The 13,692-nt window shown below is 37.7% G+C and overlaps 1 protein-coding gene across 1 annotated transcript; it reads left to right on the forward strand.

Moving 5' to 3' along the window:
* The first annotated feature begins 11,906 nt into the window (after window positions 1-11,906).
* LOC144564670 (BTB/POZ and MATH domain-containing protein 2-like) lies at window positions 11,907-13,210 on the forward strand. The gene has a single exon (XM_078314272.1). It carries the CDS (start codon window positions 12,017-12,019, stop codon window positions 13,091-13,093), a length of 1,077 nt encoding a protein of 358 aa, XP_078170398.1. The 5' UTR covers window positions 11,907-12,016; the 3' UTR covers window positions 13,094-13,210.
* The last annotated feature ends 482 nt before the right edge of the window (window positions 13,211-13,692 follow it).

The following is a 13,692-nucleotide window of genomic DNA, read 5'->3' on the forward strand; positions in this document are numbered from 1 at the left end:
CCCTGGATAAACCTGGTACATTTGCATCACCATCTGATAAGTCATCAGCTTCCCAAACCCCTTGGTATTCATCCCCCGTTTCCATTTCCCTTTCTGGTATGACATCAATAGCATCAACATCAATATTAATATCATTTCGATTAACGGGTACCGGTCCTGACTCTAGCATAGTTGGAAATCTAGGGATTATGGGTGTCTGTTTGGGTGGTGGTGGTAACTCTTAAGTATTTTCTGGGGAGTTGCGATACCCCTGGTTGTCATAACCGGGGCTGTGGTACCTCTGGCTGTCATAAGGGGAGTGCTGGTGATATCCCTGGTTGTCATAAGGGGATTGTTGGTGGTACTCCTAGTGGTCATAAGGGGAGTGCTGGTGGTACCCTTGGTTGTCATAAGGGGAGTGCTGATGGTACCCCTGGTTGTCATAAGGGGAGTGCTGGTGGTACCCCTGGTTGTCATAACCCGAATTGTCATAACCTGAAGGTCCAGCCCCAACCGAACTTGAAGGTCTAGCCCTCGTTCGGGGAACCCTCTTCGAATATATGTCCATTACCGGGACCCCACAAGCCACAAATTGAGTATACACAACTCTCCACAAATTGGCATATGTTATTGGAAACTTAACAAAGTAAGGTCTACCCCCCCACGTAAGTTGTCAATCTGTGTAGTCAATTCTATTTCATACCTATTGGGGTTTACAGCTGTCTTTTCGTATATTAGCTGCTTCAGTTCCTCAAATGTGGTATTTTCATTAATCTCGAAGCCAAATGCGACTTCTTTCATGTAATGCACGCCATCTTCACCCCTTTCTAGCTTGCCGCCGACATACAGTGCAACTAACATCTCTTCTTTAACAAACTACATTTAAAAAAAAATTTACAAGTATTACATGACATAATAATGGGTACAGTAATAAATGACTAATTGAAAAATAATTAAAAAAAAGTTTAAAAAAATTACAATTTTGCTACAGTAGGTGTACAACAATTGCTACAGTAAATGTACAGTAACACTACAGTACGTGCAACACTAAATATACAGTACGCTACAGTACTTGCAACAGTCACATTAAATTAGCTACAGTAAATTTGCAACAGTAATGACTAATTATTATAATTAAAAAAATACCTATTCACTCAGCTCCTCGCCTCGAGAGAAGTTATCAAATCGGGAAGTGACAGAGGCAGAAAACGAATGGCTTTAAATCAGATTACATATGGGGCGCCTGGGGGGTGGCGCCTCACAGGCCTAATGGGGCGCCCCAGGAGCTAGCGCCTCACTAGAGGCATGGGCCGCCCGTAAGGGTGGCACCTCACAGGGTATTTTGGGCTGCCCGAAGCCCAGGCGGTCAGGGCAGAAATAAAAGAAAATGGTACACAGAGTTATTTTTAAAATTTTCATTTTTTTTAGGGATATTAATAAAAATGGCCGAAAAAAATGAGATAGCTGCCCTCATACTTAATTGTCATAATTAAGAAAACATTAACAAATGCTATAAATGCATCCAATATATAGTTAATGTTTGCTTGTCTTCTTAAATATTTAATCTTGACCGTTCACATTAGTAAAAATTAAATGTCGGATTACCAAAGGATTACGAGGAGTAAGTGTGTATATTATCTTATTCTACTTTTATATGTTAAAATTAACGGATAACAATATGGTAGATGGTGAATAATGAATAATATTAATATAATAATTAATTTTATTATTTTTCCGAAAGAACATCAAACCTCATTCATTTTATACATATATAATTGCATTACTAATATAAAAAATGTACAATCAATTCAAACTAAATTATTTTTTATAAAAGAAACAAATTTGAAGTGGAGATATATACAGCTTTATATCATGCTTGTTTTATACTAGAAATAGATATTTATTTTACATCATAAATAGAGATATTTACTGATCAATATCAGGCCTAGTTGCACAAGGCTTGAATCTTGAAGGCACCAATATTTATAATCATAACCATAATACCACATAGAAGGTGAATCAACAAAGCAAGTTCATCCCAATCTGTTAACTATCTAGGAAATATAGTAACAAATCTAATTGACATAAAAAAAAGGGAAAAGATTTATTTCCCCCGTCTCCTATCCCCCGTCATTCTAACTAATATCAAATCCAGTTATTAACGGTTTTTAATTGTTTATCCATTGAACTTTCGTTACCACTCAGTCACTGAAAGTGTCCAGTCCACTATCTTCCTCTTCGTTCTTTGCCCGATCCAGCTCCTATCTCTCCCGATTTTTGTCCTCTTGTCGCTCTCTCAGTCATCCCACCTATGATAGAATTAATCTTGTTGTTATGTTTCAGTTTGTTTTGTTTATGTTTTGTTTTAATTCCAGCAGAGTTTAAGTTTTTCTGTTTTAGATCAAGTTAGGCTGTCAGAGTAATCCTAGCATGTGGCTAAAGATAGAGTAGTAGTTATTTAAGTTCCAGTTTTTATTTAGTGGATGTAACTTCTATTATTGCAGTTAGAGTTTGTATTTGTTTCTATTAATAAAGAAAACCCCAGAAAATGATGCAGCAGTTTTAGCATCACAAAAAAAAAAAAAAAATCTCCTCTGTCATTTTTTCCTCTCTGTGATTTTTGTAACTGGCCACAAGAAGTTAAACCAACATTTGGTATCAGAGCCAAGTTGTAAAAGCAATGGCCGGTGAAGGTGCAGTGGTAAAACCGACGGCAAAAGGTGCCTCAATCCCAATCCATTATCCATTGTTAAGCGAAACGAACTACGACATATGGGCTGTCAAGATGAAGATAATCTTGCGTTCGCTAGGAGTATGGTCAGTGATTGAAAGTGAAGAAAAAGACGACGACAAAGATCAAGGCGCCATGGTAGCCATTTCTCAAGCCGTGCCAGATGACGTGATGATGGCAATCGCGGAGAAACTGACGGCAAAGGAGGCTTGGAACGCAATAAGGGAGATGCGAGTTGGTGAAGATCGCGTTAAGAAGGCACGCATACAGGTGCTAAAACGGCAACTGAACAAGTTACACATGGAGGATTCAGAGACAATAAACGGCTTTGCAATGAAGCTTACCACGCTGGTGGGTGAGATCCGCTCACTGGGCACGAAGCTTGACGAAAGTGAAGTTGTTGAAAAACTGTTCAGTGCAGTTCCAGATAAATTTCTGCATATTATCGGAACGATTGAGCAGTTTGGCGATAGTGAGAACATGTCAGTCCCCGAAGCAATCGGCCGCCTCAGAACCTTTGAAGAAGGACTCAAAGGACGAGAACACTCAAAGGGCAGTGGAGATCAGTTACTCCTTACCCAGGCCGAGTGGGAGGCAAGAACCCCAAAGGCAAAGAAAGAAGAAGGTTTCAGCAGCAACAACAGAGGAGGACGTCACGGGAGAGGACGTGGTTGTGGGCGTGGTTATGGTGGAGGTCGGGGAAATGGTGAGCGCAATAACGAAGACCGAAAGCCACGTAACTTTGACAAATCCAGGGTTAAGTGTTTCAATTGTAATGAATATGGTCACTTTGCAAAAGAATGTCCCAAACCAAACCGAAGAGAAAGAGCCAACCTTGTTACAACGCAAACCGAAGATGAACCGGCACTGTTGCTAGCCGAAACTTGTGTTCTCAACCACGCAATACAGAATGAGCATGTGTTACTGCACGAAGACAAGGTGGTGCCAAAGATTAAGAGCACCCAAGAGAAAGCTTGGTATTTAGATACCGGCGCAAGTAACCACATGACCGGTTGTATTGAAAAATTTGCTGAAATTGACACAACCATTAAAGGGTCAGTCAAATTTGGGGATGGCTCGGCTGTAGAAATACAAGGAAGAGGTTCGGTTTTGTTTGAAGGTTTCACAAGAGAACATCGAATACTCACTAATGTCTACTACATCCCGATGTTGAAGAGCAACATAATAAGCCTTGGTCAGTTAGATGAGAACGGATGCAAGATTGTGGTTGAAGGAGGAGTTATGTCTATTTGGGACAGAGCACAAAGGCTATTAGCAAAAGTGAACAGGTCAAGCAACCGGTTGTATGTGTTTAACATAGCACCAGCCCTACCCGAATGTTTTCTGGTAAGGAGCAAAGAAGAAGCTTGGCGATGGCATGCAAGGTATGGCCATGTGAACTTTCATGCTTTGAAGTTTCTAAGTCAGAAAAAGATGGTGCATGGCTTACCCGTAATTGAGCATGAGGACCGCATCTGTGATAGTTGTTTGATTGGAAAACAACACCGAAATCCATTTCCAGCAGTGGCAAAATTCCGAGCAAAATTACCTCTTGAACTTTGGCATGGAGACTTGTGCGGGCCAATAACTCCCGCCACACATGGAGGCAAGCGCTATTTCCTACTGTTGGTTGACGATTGTACTAGATTCATGTGGCAGGTGCTGATCCGAAACAAAGACGAAGCATTTGAGGCATTTAAGAAGGTCAAAGCTGCAGCCGAAATGGAGAAAAACAGTAAGCTGAAAGCTTTGCGCACAGATCGTGGCGGCGAATTCACCTCAAATGAGTTCAAGACCTACTGTGAAGGGTTGGGAATTAAGCGTTATCTCACGGCGCCTTATTCTCCTCAGCAGAACGGAGTTGTTGAACGAAGAAATCAGACGGTGGTCGGCATGGCAAGGAGCTTGCTGAAAAGTATGGGAGTCCCGGGCGAATTTTGGGGAGAAGCGGTATCAACTGCCGTATATCTCTTAAATAGAGCACCAACAAAGAGCGTTGTCGGCAAAACTCCCTATGAAGCATACTATGACCGCAAGCCGAGTGTTGATCATTTCCGTATTTTCGGATGCCTTGCACATGTGAAAGTAGTTACACCGCACCTTTCGAAGTTGGCTGATCGTAGCAAGCAAATGGTGTTCATTGGTTATGATATGAATACGAAAGGCTATCGCATGTTTGATCCAACAACAAGACGGGTTGTGGTGACACGAGATGCAGTGTTCGAAGAGGAGAAGAAGTGGGAGTGGAGTAAAAATCCAGAAAAAGGTACAGCAGGAAACACTTTGACAGCACACTATTTTACTGTAGCAGGCGCATCTAATACGACAAATCAGGAAGAAAGAGAGGCGGACAGCAATTCTGGTATTGGTAACAGCAATTCTGGCATGAATTCCCCACAGCCGACACAGGAGCAAACCATTTCAGATTCTGATTCATTGACACCACACACTCCAAGTGCAACAGTTGATGTTTTTGATGGTTCGGCCTCAACAGAAAGAGTGCAGCCTACAACCTCTGATGAGAGTTCATTAGAAGGACCACGGGGTACGCGTGACATCAAAAGCCTTTACTATAGAACCGTCCCGATAGAACTGGAGTATTCGGGTCTGTGCTTGCTAGGAGAGGAGGAGCCTACGAGTTATGAAGAAGCAAGAACCAATTCAGCATGGAGAAAGGCTATGGAAGAAGAAATTTCCAGCATACAGGAGAATGCAACATGGAGGTTAGTTGCTTTACCAGAAAATCAAAAGCCAATTGGTTTGAAGTGGGTGTTTAAATTGAAGAAAGATACTCAAGGGAGAATAATCAAACACAAGGCGAGGTTAGTAGCAAAGGGGTATGTTCAAAAGCACGGGATAGATTTTGACGAAGTTTTTGCTCCTGTTGCTCGATTGGAAACTGTACGGTTGTTGATCTCAATCGCTGCACAAAAGGGGTGGCAAGTGCATCACATGGATGTAAAATCCGCTTTCCTTAACGGTGAATTGAAGGAGGATGTGTATGTTCTGCAGCCACCGGGTTTTGAGATAAAAGGAGAAGAGCATAAGGTGCTGAAACTGTATAAAGCTTTGTACGGTTTGCGACAAGCGCCTAGAGCATGGAATTCCAAGTTGGATAAGTCGTTGAAGGCACTCGGTTTTGAGAGGTGTCTTCTAGAACATGCGGTGTACACGAGAAAGGAAGGAAATTTAATTGTTGGAGTATACGTAGATGATTTAATTATCACTGGAGGAAGTATTCGAGACATTGACAAATTCAAATCTCAGATGAAAGGGCTATTTAGCATGAGTGATCTTGGGTTACTTAGCTATTATTTGGGAATTGAAGTGTGTCAGACTCCAACAAGAATCACTTTAAAGCAATCGGGTTTTGCAAAGAAGGTGCTGGAGAAATGTGGGATGAAGGACTGTAACTCAACACAGATTCCTATGGAGCCTCGTCTGAAATTGAACAAGGACATCCTTGAACCTCCTGTAGATGTAACTTTGTATCGAAGTATCGTTGGCAGTTTGAGATACTTGCTACACACACGTCCAGACTTGGCGTTTGCTGTTGGCATGGTAAGCCGATTTATGGAGAAACCCACGCTGGAACACATGGCAGCAGTAAAGCACATACTAAGGTACGTGAAGGGAACATTGAACTTTGGTTTCGTGTATGAGAAGAAAGAAGGAGATTTGGAGCTGATCGGGTTTTCGGACAGTGATCTGGCTGGTGACAATAATGACAGAAAAAGCACTTCAGGATTGATATTCTTTCTTGGGGCAAATCCGATCAGCTGGTGTTCACAAAAGCAGAAAGTGGTGGCGCTGTCTTCATGCGAAGCAGAATATATTGCTGGTTGTGCGGCAGCGTGTCAAGGTGTGTGGCTGAGTCGATTGTTAGGAGAATTGCTAAAGGCTGAACCTAAGAAAGTGGTGCTGAAAATGGATAATCAATCAGCAATTGCTCTAACCAAGAACTCAGTTCATCATGAGAGGAGTAAACATATTGACACTCGGTTTCATTATATAAGAGATTGTGTGGAATCGGGATTGGTTGAAGTTCAGCATGTTCGTACCGAGGACCAGCGTGCTGATATCTTAACGAAGTCACTGGGAAGGATAAAGTTTCAGGAGATGAGAGGAAAGATTGGTGTACTGGACATCAATAAAGAACAACAAGCTTAAGGAGGAGAATGATAGAATTAATCTTGTTGTTATGTTTCAGTTTGTTTTGTTTATGTTTTGTTTTAATTCCAGCAGAGTTTAAGTTTTTCTGTTTTAGATCAAGTTAGGCTGTCAGAGTAATCCTAGCATGTGGCTAAAGATAGAGTAGTAGTTATTTAAGTTCCAGTTTTTATTTAGTGGATGTAACTTCTATTATTGCAGTTAGAGATTGTATTTGTTTCTATTAATAAAGAAAACCCCAGAAAATGATGCAGCAGTTTTAGCATCACAAAAAAAAAAAAAAAATCTCCTCTGTCATTTTTTCCTCTCTGTGATTTTTGTAACTGGCCACAAGAAGTTAAACCAACAACCTAGTTACCCTCCTCTCTCTCTCTCTCTCTCTCGCTTTAGTTCCATTGCTTCTCCTCTCTCGTGTCAGCGCGCCACGACCTCTCCTCTCTCTCGCTCCAAGACTCCCCGCTATCTCCTCCTCCTATGAAAACATAGATCCCAAAGAAATTCCCCCAGACAGATTCTCATCTCCCGAGGCAGGCGGTGCTCAGTCACCGGTACTAGAGAAGGTGTTGCTTGGTACAGAGGCGATACCAGAACCTTTACCTGGCTTTGACAATTTTTGAAGGGGAAGGAGATGAAGGTGGTGTGAGAGATCGATGCATTAGCTTCTCACTTGATAATGACTAGACCTCAGTAGCGAGCAACTCAGATAGGGTTTTCTGAATCTCAGGTAGTTTGCATACACCATTGAAAATACTTGGTTGTTTTGCACTTAGCCCCCTCAAAATTTTGTTTTAGAAATGTATTCTGGTAAATTATGAGGGTGATGAATATGGAAGAGATGTTTGAAATGTGTTTCAAATTTTGACCCTTTTGTAAATATGACCACTTATTTGTGTACTTTAAAATGTGCTTATTTATGGGTACTTTATCAATTATATACATATGCTTATGGGTCCTTTGTTTTTTCGCATGAATGCTGGATTTTATTCTATTGACAATATTGAAATATTCTTCTTTCTAACTTGTCATTATTTTAGAGAACTAGGATTGCCTTTCCATAAGGCGCTAATATGTACCAGTAACATGCCTAAACAGTACAACACTGTACAAAATTGAATTCTAGATGAAAGAGTAGAGACTGTGTGATTATCATATGATATACTGGCTCTAGCATGTACTGGGCAACTGTTACCAGTATTATTATTTTCATAGTATGGATCTGCCTTACCACTCTAGATTCTCTTTAAAATCCAATTTTGATTAAATCAAAAGATTGTTGCAGTCTATCACCGGCAACTCACAATTAGGTATAAATACTTGCATTACAAATGTATTAATATTTGCTTCATATTGTATGAATACTTGTGTTCTACATTTTTAAAAATTGTCATATCGTCATATTTGTATCGTATCTATATCATATCTGATACGATATCCGTACCTGTATCCATGCAACATAGTCTACAATGTAAATATTAGTACATAAATGCACAAGTGTGAATATTTTTCATATTACATATTAATACAATAAAGTACCAAATAGAGTAATTTGTAAAAAAATATTAAATTAAGATAATTTTCAATGTAACAATTCATATTTCAGTTATAAGTATGAATATTTATATTACGAGGTATGAATACTTACAATACTTTATATTAATACATTCAAAAGTCATCTAGTGCCACAAGCAAAAAAAATAGAGAATATGTTAGATACAAACACTTGATACACGAATTATTCACGCTTGCATGACAATGTATGAATACTTGCAATACTTTATATTAATATTTTCATATATCATCCAGTGCCATATGAAAAAAAAAATAGAATTTGTTAGATACGTATACTTGATACATAAACTATTTACACTTGCATGAGGAGGTATGAATACTTGCAATATTTGAAATTAATACTTTCATACATCATCACATGCCATATGGAAATAAAAATAAAAATTTCATAGATTATGCTAGTTACTAACACTTGACATATGAACTATTTATACTTGCATGACGATGTATAAATACTTGCACTACTTAATATTAATATTTCCAGATGTCATTCTTTGTCATATGAAAAAAAAAATTGATAAAATATATCAGGCACAAACACTTCAGACATGAATTATATACACATGCATTACAAGATATGAATACTTGCTCGATAAGATATGAATACTTGCACAACGGACAACCCGAAAGTATGTCATCATGGATCTCATTTGAAAGAAAAAATTACGTAGAAGACGTCTATGGTTTTAGATTTGCAAATTTCCTCACAGATCGTCAGAAAATATTGCTGAGATTAAACGGAGAAAAAAAACCCAACTCTAAAAACATGTAGAAGATGTGTGTATGATGTGTCTAGTTTTTTTTTTAAATACTTGGTATCTTAGGTATGAATACTTGATATATTATATATTAACATTTACGCACATAGGTATTCATACTTGCACGCGTCAGTTATAAAATATATCAAATATTAAGTGGTCCCCAAGTAATTAATGAAGTACAGTTAGTTAATGGTCCCCACAAGTAGTTATTGACTGGGGGGATGAATGGGGGAAATTGATTGGGGGATAGTTAGTCGATCCCAAAAAAAAAATATATTTTCTTAAAATTGACCTTATAATTACCCACCTTTATGCATAGGTTACTTAAAAAAACAACAACATTAGTTTCAGGCTTAACTGCAGAAATGAACTTAATTAAAACTTACCTAAACAATGTTGCAGCAAAACTGGAAAATATATAACTTCTACAGCATATTGTAATTATTGAAAGGCAACCTGTAGGAAAACGGCAAGAAAATGAAGAGGGAAATAAAATATATCAGACAGTATTTTCATATTTGAGATGCGTTGAATAGATATTAAAGACACGGTTTAGGGGCCGTGATTTTTATTTTTACCCAAAAGAAAAAATAATTTAATATAAATTACCACGGTTTAGCAAGATTTTTATTTTTGCCCAAACTGTACAGAATATATACGGTCCGGAATTATAATTCCGAACTATATATAATATTTACGGCCTGAGTTCTAAAAATCACGGTGAGGAAAAGAAGAGGAAGATGGATTTAATTAGGGGTGGGGCCCGATTGTAGGTGAAATAGGAGGAAAAAGATTTTGAGTGGAGATGGGGTCCACTTATCACAAAATTGAAAAGAGAGGGACAGTGCGCATGTATTTCATTGGTTGGAAATTTGAGAATTTATTTCCTTCTCGAGGAAGGAATAACAAAAGGAGAGAGAGAAGTGATTTTAATGGGGTAGGGTCCACAAATGAAAGAAAGGATGAGGAGTTTGAGGTGAGATCTGTGTGGCTTTTTATGGTGCTGGATCTTGATAAGAGGTTCCCACGGTTTAGTGCAACAATTATTTGTGCTATTTTTCTTATTTATTTAATTATATTGAATTATTATTCTTTTTTGCTAGCTCTTAGATTTGAAGTTTCATAATAACATTTTATGTAGTGTCATATACTCGTTTAAAAGTTTATGGTTTTCTACACCTATTTGCACATTTAAAAAAAATCCAAATTTGTCTTGGCAAATTTGTTGTAGATTTTTTTTTAAAAATAAAATCCAAATCTAGTCATACAAATCTGCCAAGACAAATTTGGATTTTTTTTAAATGTGCAAATAGGTGTAGAAAACCATAAACTTTTAAACGAGTATAGGACACTACATAAAATGTTATTATGAAACTTCAAATCTAAGAGCTAGCAAAAAAGAATAATAATTCAATATAATTAAATAAATAAGAAAAATAGCACAAATAATTGTTTCACTAAACCGTGGGAACCTCTTATCAAGATCCAGCACCATAAAAAGCCACACAGATCCCACCTCAAACTCCTCATCCTTTCTTTTATTTGTGGACCCTACCCCATTAAAATCACTTCTCTCTCTCCTTTTGTTATTCCTTCCTCGAGAAGGAAATAAATTCTCAAATTTCCAACCAATGAAATACATGCGCACTGTCCCTCTCTTTTCAATTTTGTGATAAGTGACCCCATCCCCACTCAAAATCTTTTTCCTCCTATTTCACCTACAATCGGGCCCCACCCCTAATTACATCCATCTTCCTCTTCTTTTCCTCACCGTGATTTTTAGAACTCAGGCCGTAAATATTATATACAGTTCGGAATTATAATTCCGGACCGTATATATATTCTGTACAGTTTGGGTGGTTATTTATATTAAATTATTATTTTTTAAGTAAAAATAAAAATGACGGTTCCTTCCTGGAGAAGGAAATAAATTTCCAACCAATGAGATGCATGCACACTCTCCCTCTCTTTTGAATTTTGTGATAAGTGGACCCCATCCCCACTCAAAACCTTTTTCCTCCTATTTAACCTACAATCGGGCTCCACCCCTAATTAAACCCATCTTCCTCTTCTTTTCCTCGCCGTGATTTTTAAAACTCGGGCCATAAATATTATATACGGTTCGGAATTTTAATTTCGGATCATATATATTCTGTACTGTTTGGGCAAAAATAAAAATATTGCTAAACCGTGATTATTTATATTAAATTATTTTTTCTTTTGTGTAAAAATAAAAATCACGGGTTCAGGGGCGCTGAAATAGAGATAAATTTAGGTACGCTAGATGGAAAGGAGCCAACCTTTGCTTTTCTCAATTTGGTAGTTGAAAATCCTTTAATTCTCATTTATCTTTCCTATGCAACCTTTTCCATTCTAAGTTCAAATACATCCAAACTAAAATGAACACCACACTACAAACCTTCCGTCCCACATAGCGCTCTCTCTCTCTCTCTCTTTGCACTCTGAAACTCTGTGAACGTTTCGGAGGAGGTTATTTCTTCCTTGTATACTTTTAATCTGCTTATATTATTTTTAAATTAGGGAAACGGATGAGTATGTTTTGATTTAAATTGAACTTGAAACTTCTTTTAATCCTCAGCTTCAATATTTTAACTCTTTATTTGATTTCTTTTTCCTTCAATAATACTATGACCATTTACTGTCATCAATTCTCAAAACTAAGTTTTAGACGAGGACAAAAGATTTTAATTTTTATTCTAAATGGTATTTCCCCTATCATCCTTGCATTTTGTTCTGTTAATTAATTTTTTTTCCACATGAGAAAATTTCTACTTTTTAAAGAACCATGTTTTTCGTTTCTAACCTTTTAAATTTTATGCACAGAACCATGGCAAACGATGAGCAACCAGAAGCTGATATGATCTGCCGAATGGAGACATTTACAAAGTCATTCTCTCTCAAGATCATTGGCTACTCACTAATAAAAAAGGCCAAACCACATGGCATGATGGTCGGCACTTTCGATCTTGGAGGTCACACATGGGCCATTACATTCTTTCCGTATGTTGGGCACCACAACGAATGGACGGCATTGCATGTCTCACTATTGACTGAGACAAAAACAGTAATTACTTTAGAAGTTGAATGTAGCCTGTTTGACCATGTAATTGGGACATATTCAGCTGTGAGTGTGAATGCTGTGAAGTCCGAGGGAAATTTTCTCAAACAGGGAGATACTATAATCCAAGGTCAATTCATTAAAAATCAAATTTTCGAGCAATCAAATTATCTAAATGATGATTGCTTCATGATTAAGTGTGCTGTGAAATTGGTTAAACCATTGTGGGTCGAAGCAAGAAAGAAGCAAGTTATTGTGCCATCTTCTGACTTTCTTCAGAATTTCCACCAGTTATGGGACAGTAGAGAAGGCGCTGATGTGGTGTTCCAAGTCGGTGGAGAAACAATTTCTGCACATCGGACTGTGTTAGCGGCACGCTCACCGGTTTTCAAAGCCGAATTTTTTGGCCCGATGAAGGAGAGCAAAACTGGATGTGTAAAGATTAAAGATATTGAGCCAAAAGTTTTTACACTCATGCTACAATTTGTGTACACGGATATTATCCCTCTTAATAAGGAGATATCATTTGAAATGACTCAGCATTTACTGGTAGCAGCTGATCGGTATGGTTTGGAGAGGCTGAAGCTGATTTGCAAAGAGAAATTGAGCAACAGCATTGATGTGGAAAATGCTTCAGATATCTTGGTTTTTTCTGATAAACATAATTGTGATCAACTGAAGGTGATATGTCTTGATTTTATTGTTTCTGGGGACAATTTAAAGGCTGTGATGGCAACTGATGGATTTAAGCATCTTATAGAAACATGTCCTTTTGTACTAAGAGACTTATTAGAAAGAAGATAGACTGCTTGAGGAAAAACAATTAGAAACATCCTCTCTTTTTTGGAGTTAGAAAGTACTTGGTGATGTTCTGCTTTTTTGATGTTATCAATAGTGATGTATTGCCTTTTTTGTTTTAAAATGTTGCTTACTTTCCAGCGTTTGATAACTCAATGACAATTCAATTTTAATAGTCCTTGGTTATTGTCTTTTAGTATCATTGCTTGTATGGGAATTCTGCAATGCATTCTGATGTTGTGTACTAATTAATTAGAATAGTGTTCTTCATAATTACTACTGTACTGGTTATATTTATATATCAAGCAAAGTGATGGTCAGAAATCCTATTAGCAGAGGGAATGTAGATTTTAAGGTTTACTTGAAAACTGATAAATTTACTTCACTAGTGACATTGCATTAATTCATCTATTGGGTATGTATATGTCAGCTCCATGTATAACTTGAAAACTAAATTAATTTGAATGTTTAAAATTTTCACATGTAGACGCATCACTCGTAAGATAGGCGGGTCTCAATGGCTCAGATTCGTAATTTGAAGCCGATTTAACGGGTTTTAGACTTGAGTTCACCAAGAAACCTAGTGAACTTAAGAACACCATAGT

This window comes from Carex rostrata, chromosome 13 (assembly GCF_964058835.1).
Source record: "Carex rostrata chromosome 13, lpCarRost1.2, whole genome shotgun sequence".
Lineage (NCBI taxonomy): Eukaryota > Viridiplantae > Streptophyta > Magnoliopsida > Poales > Cyperaceae > Carex > Carex rostrata.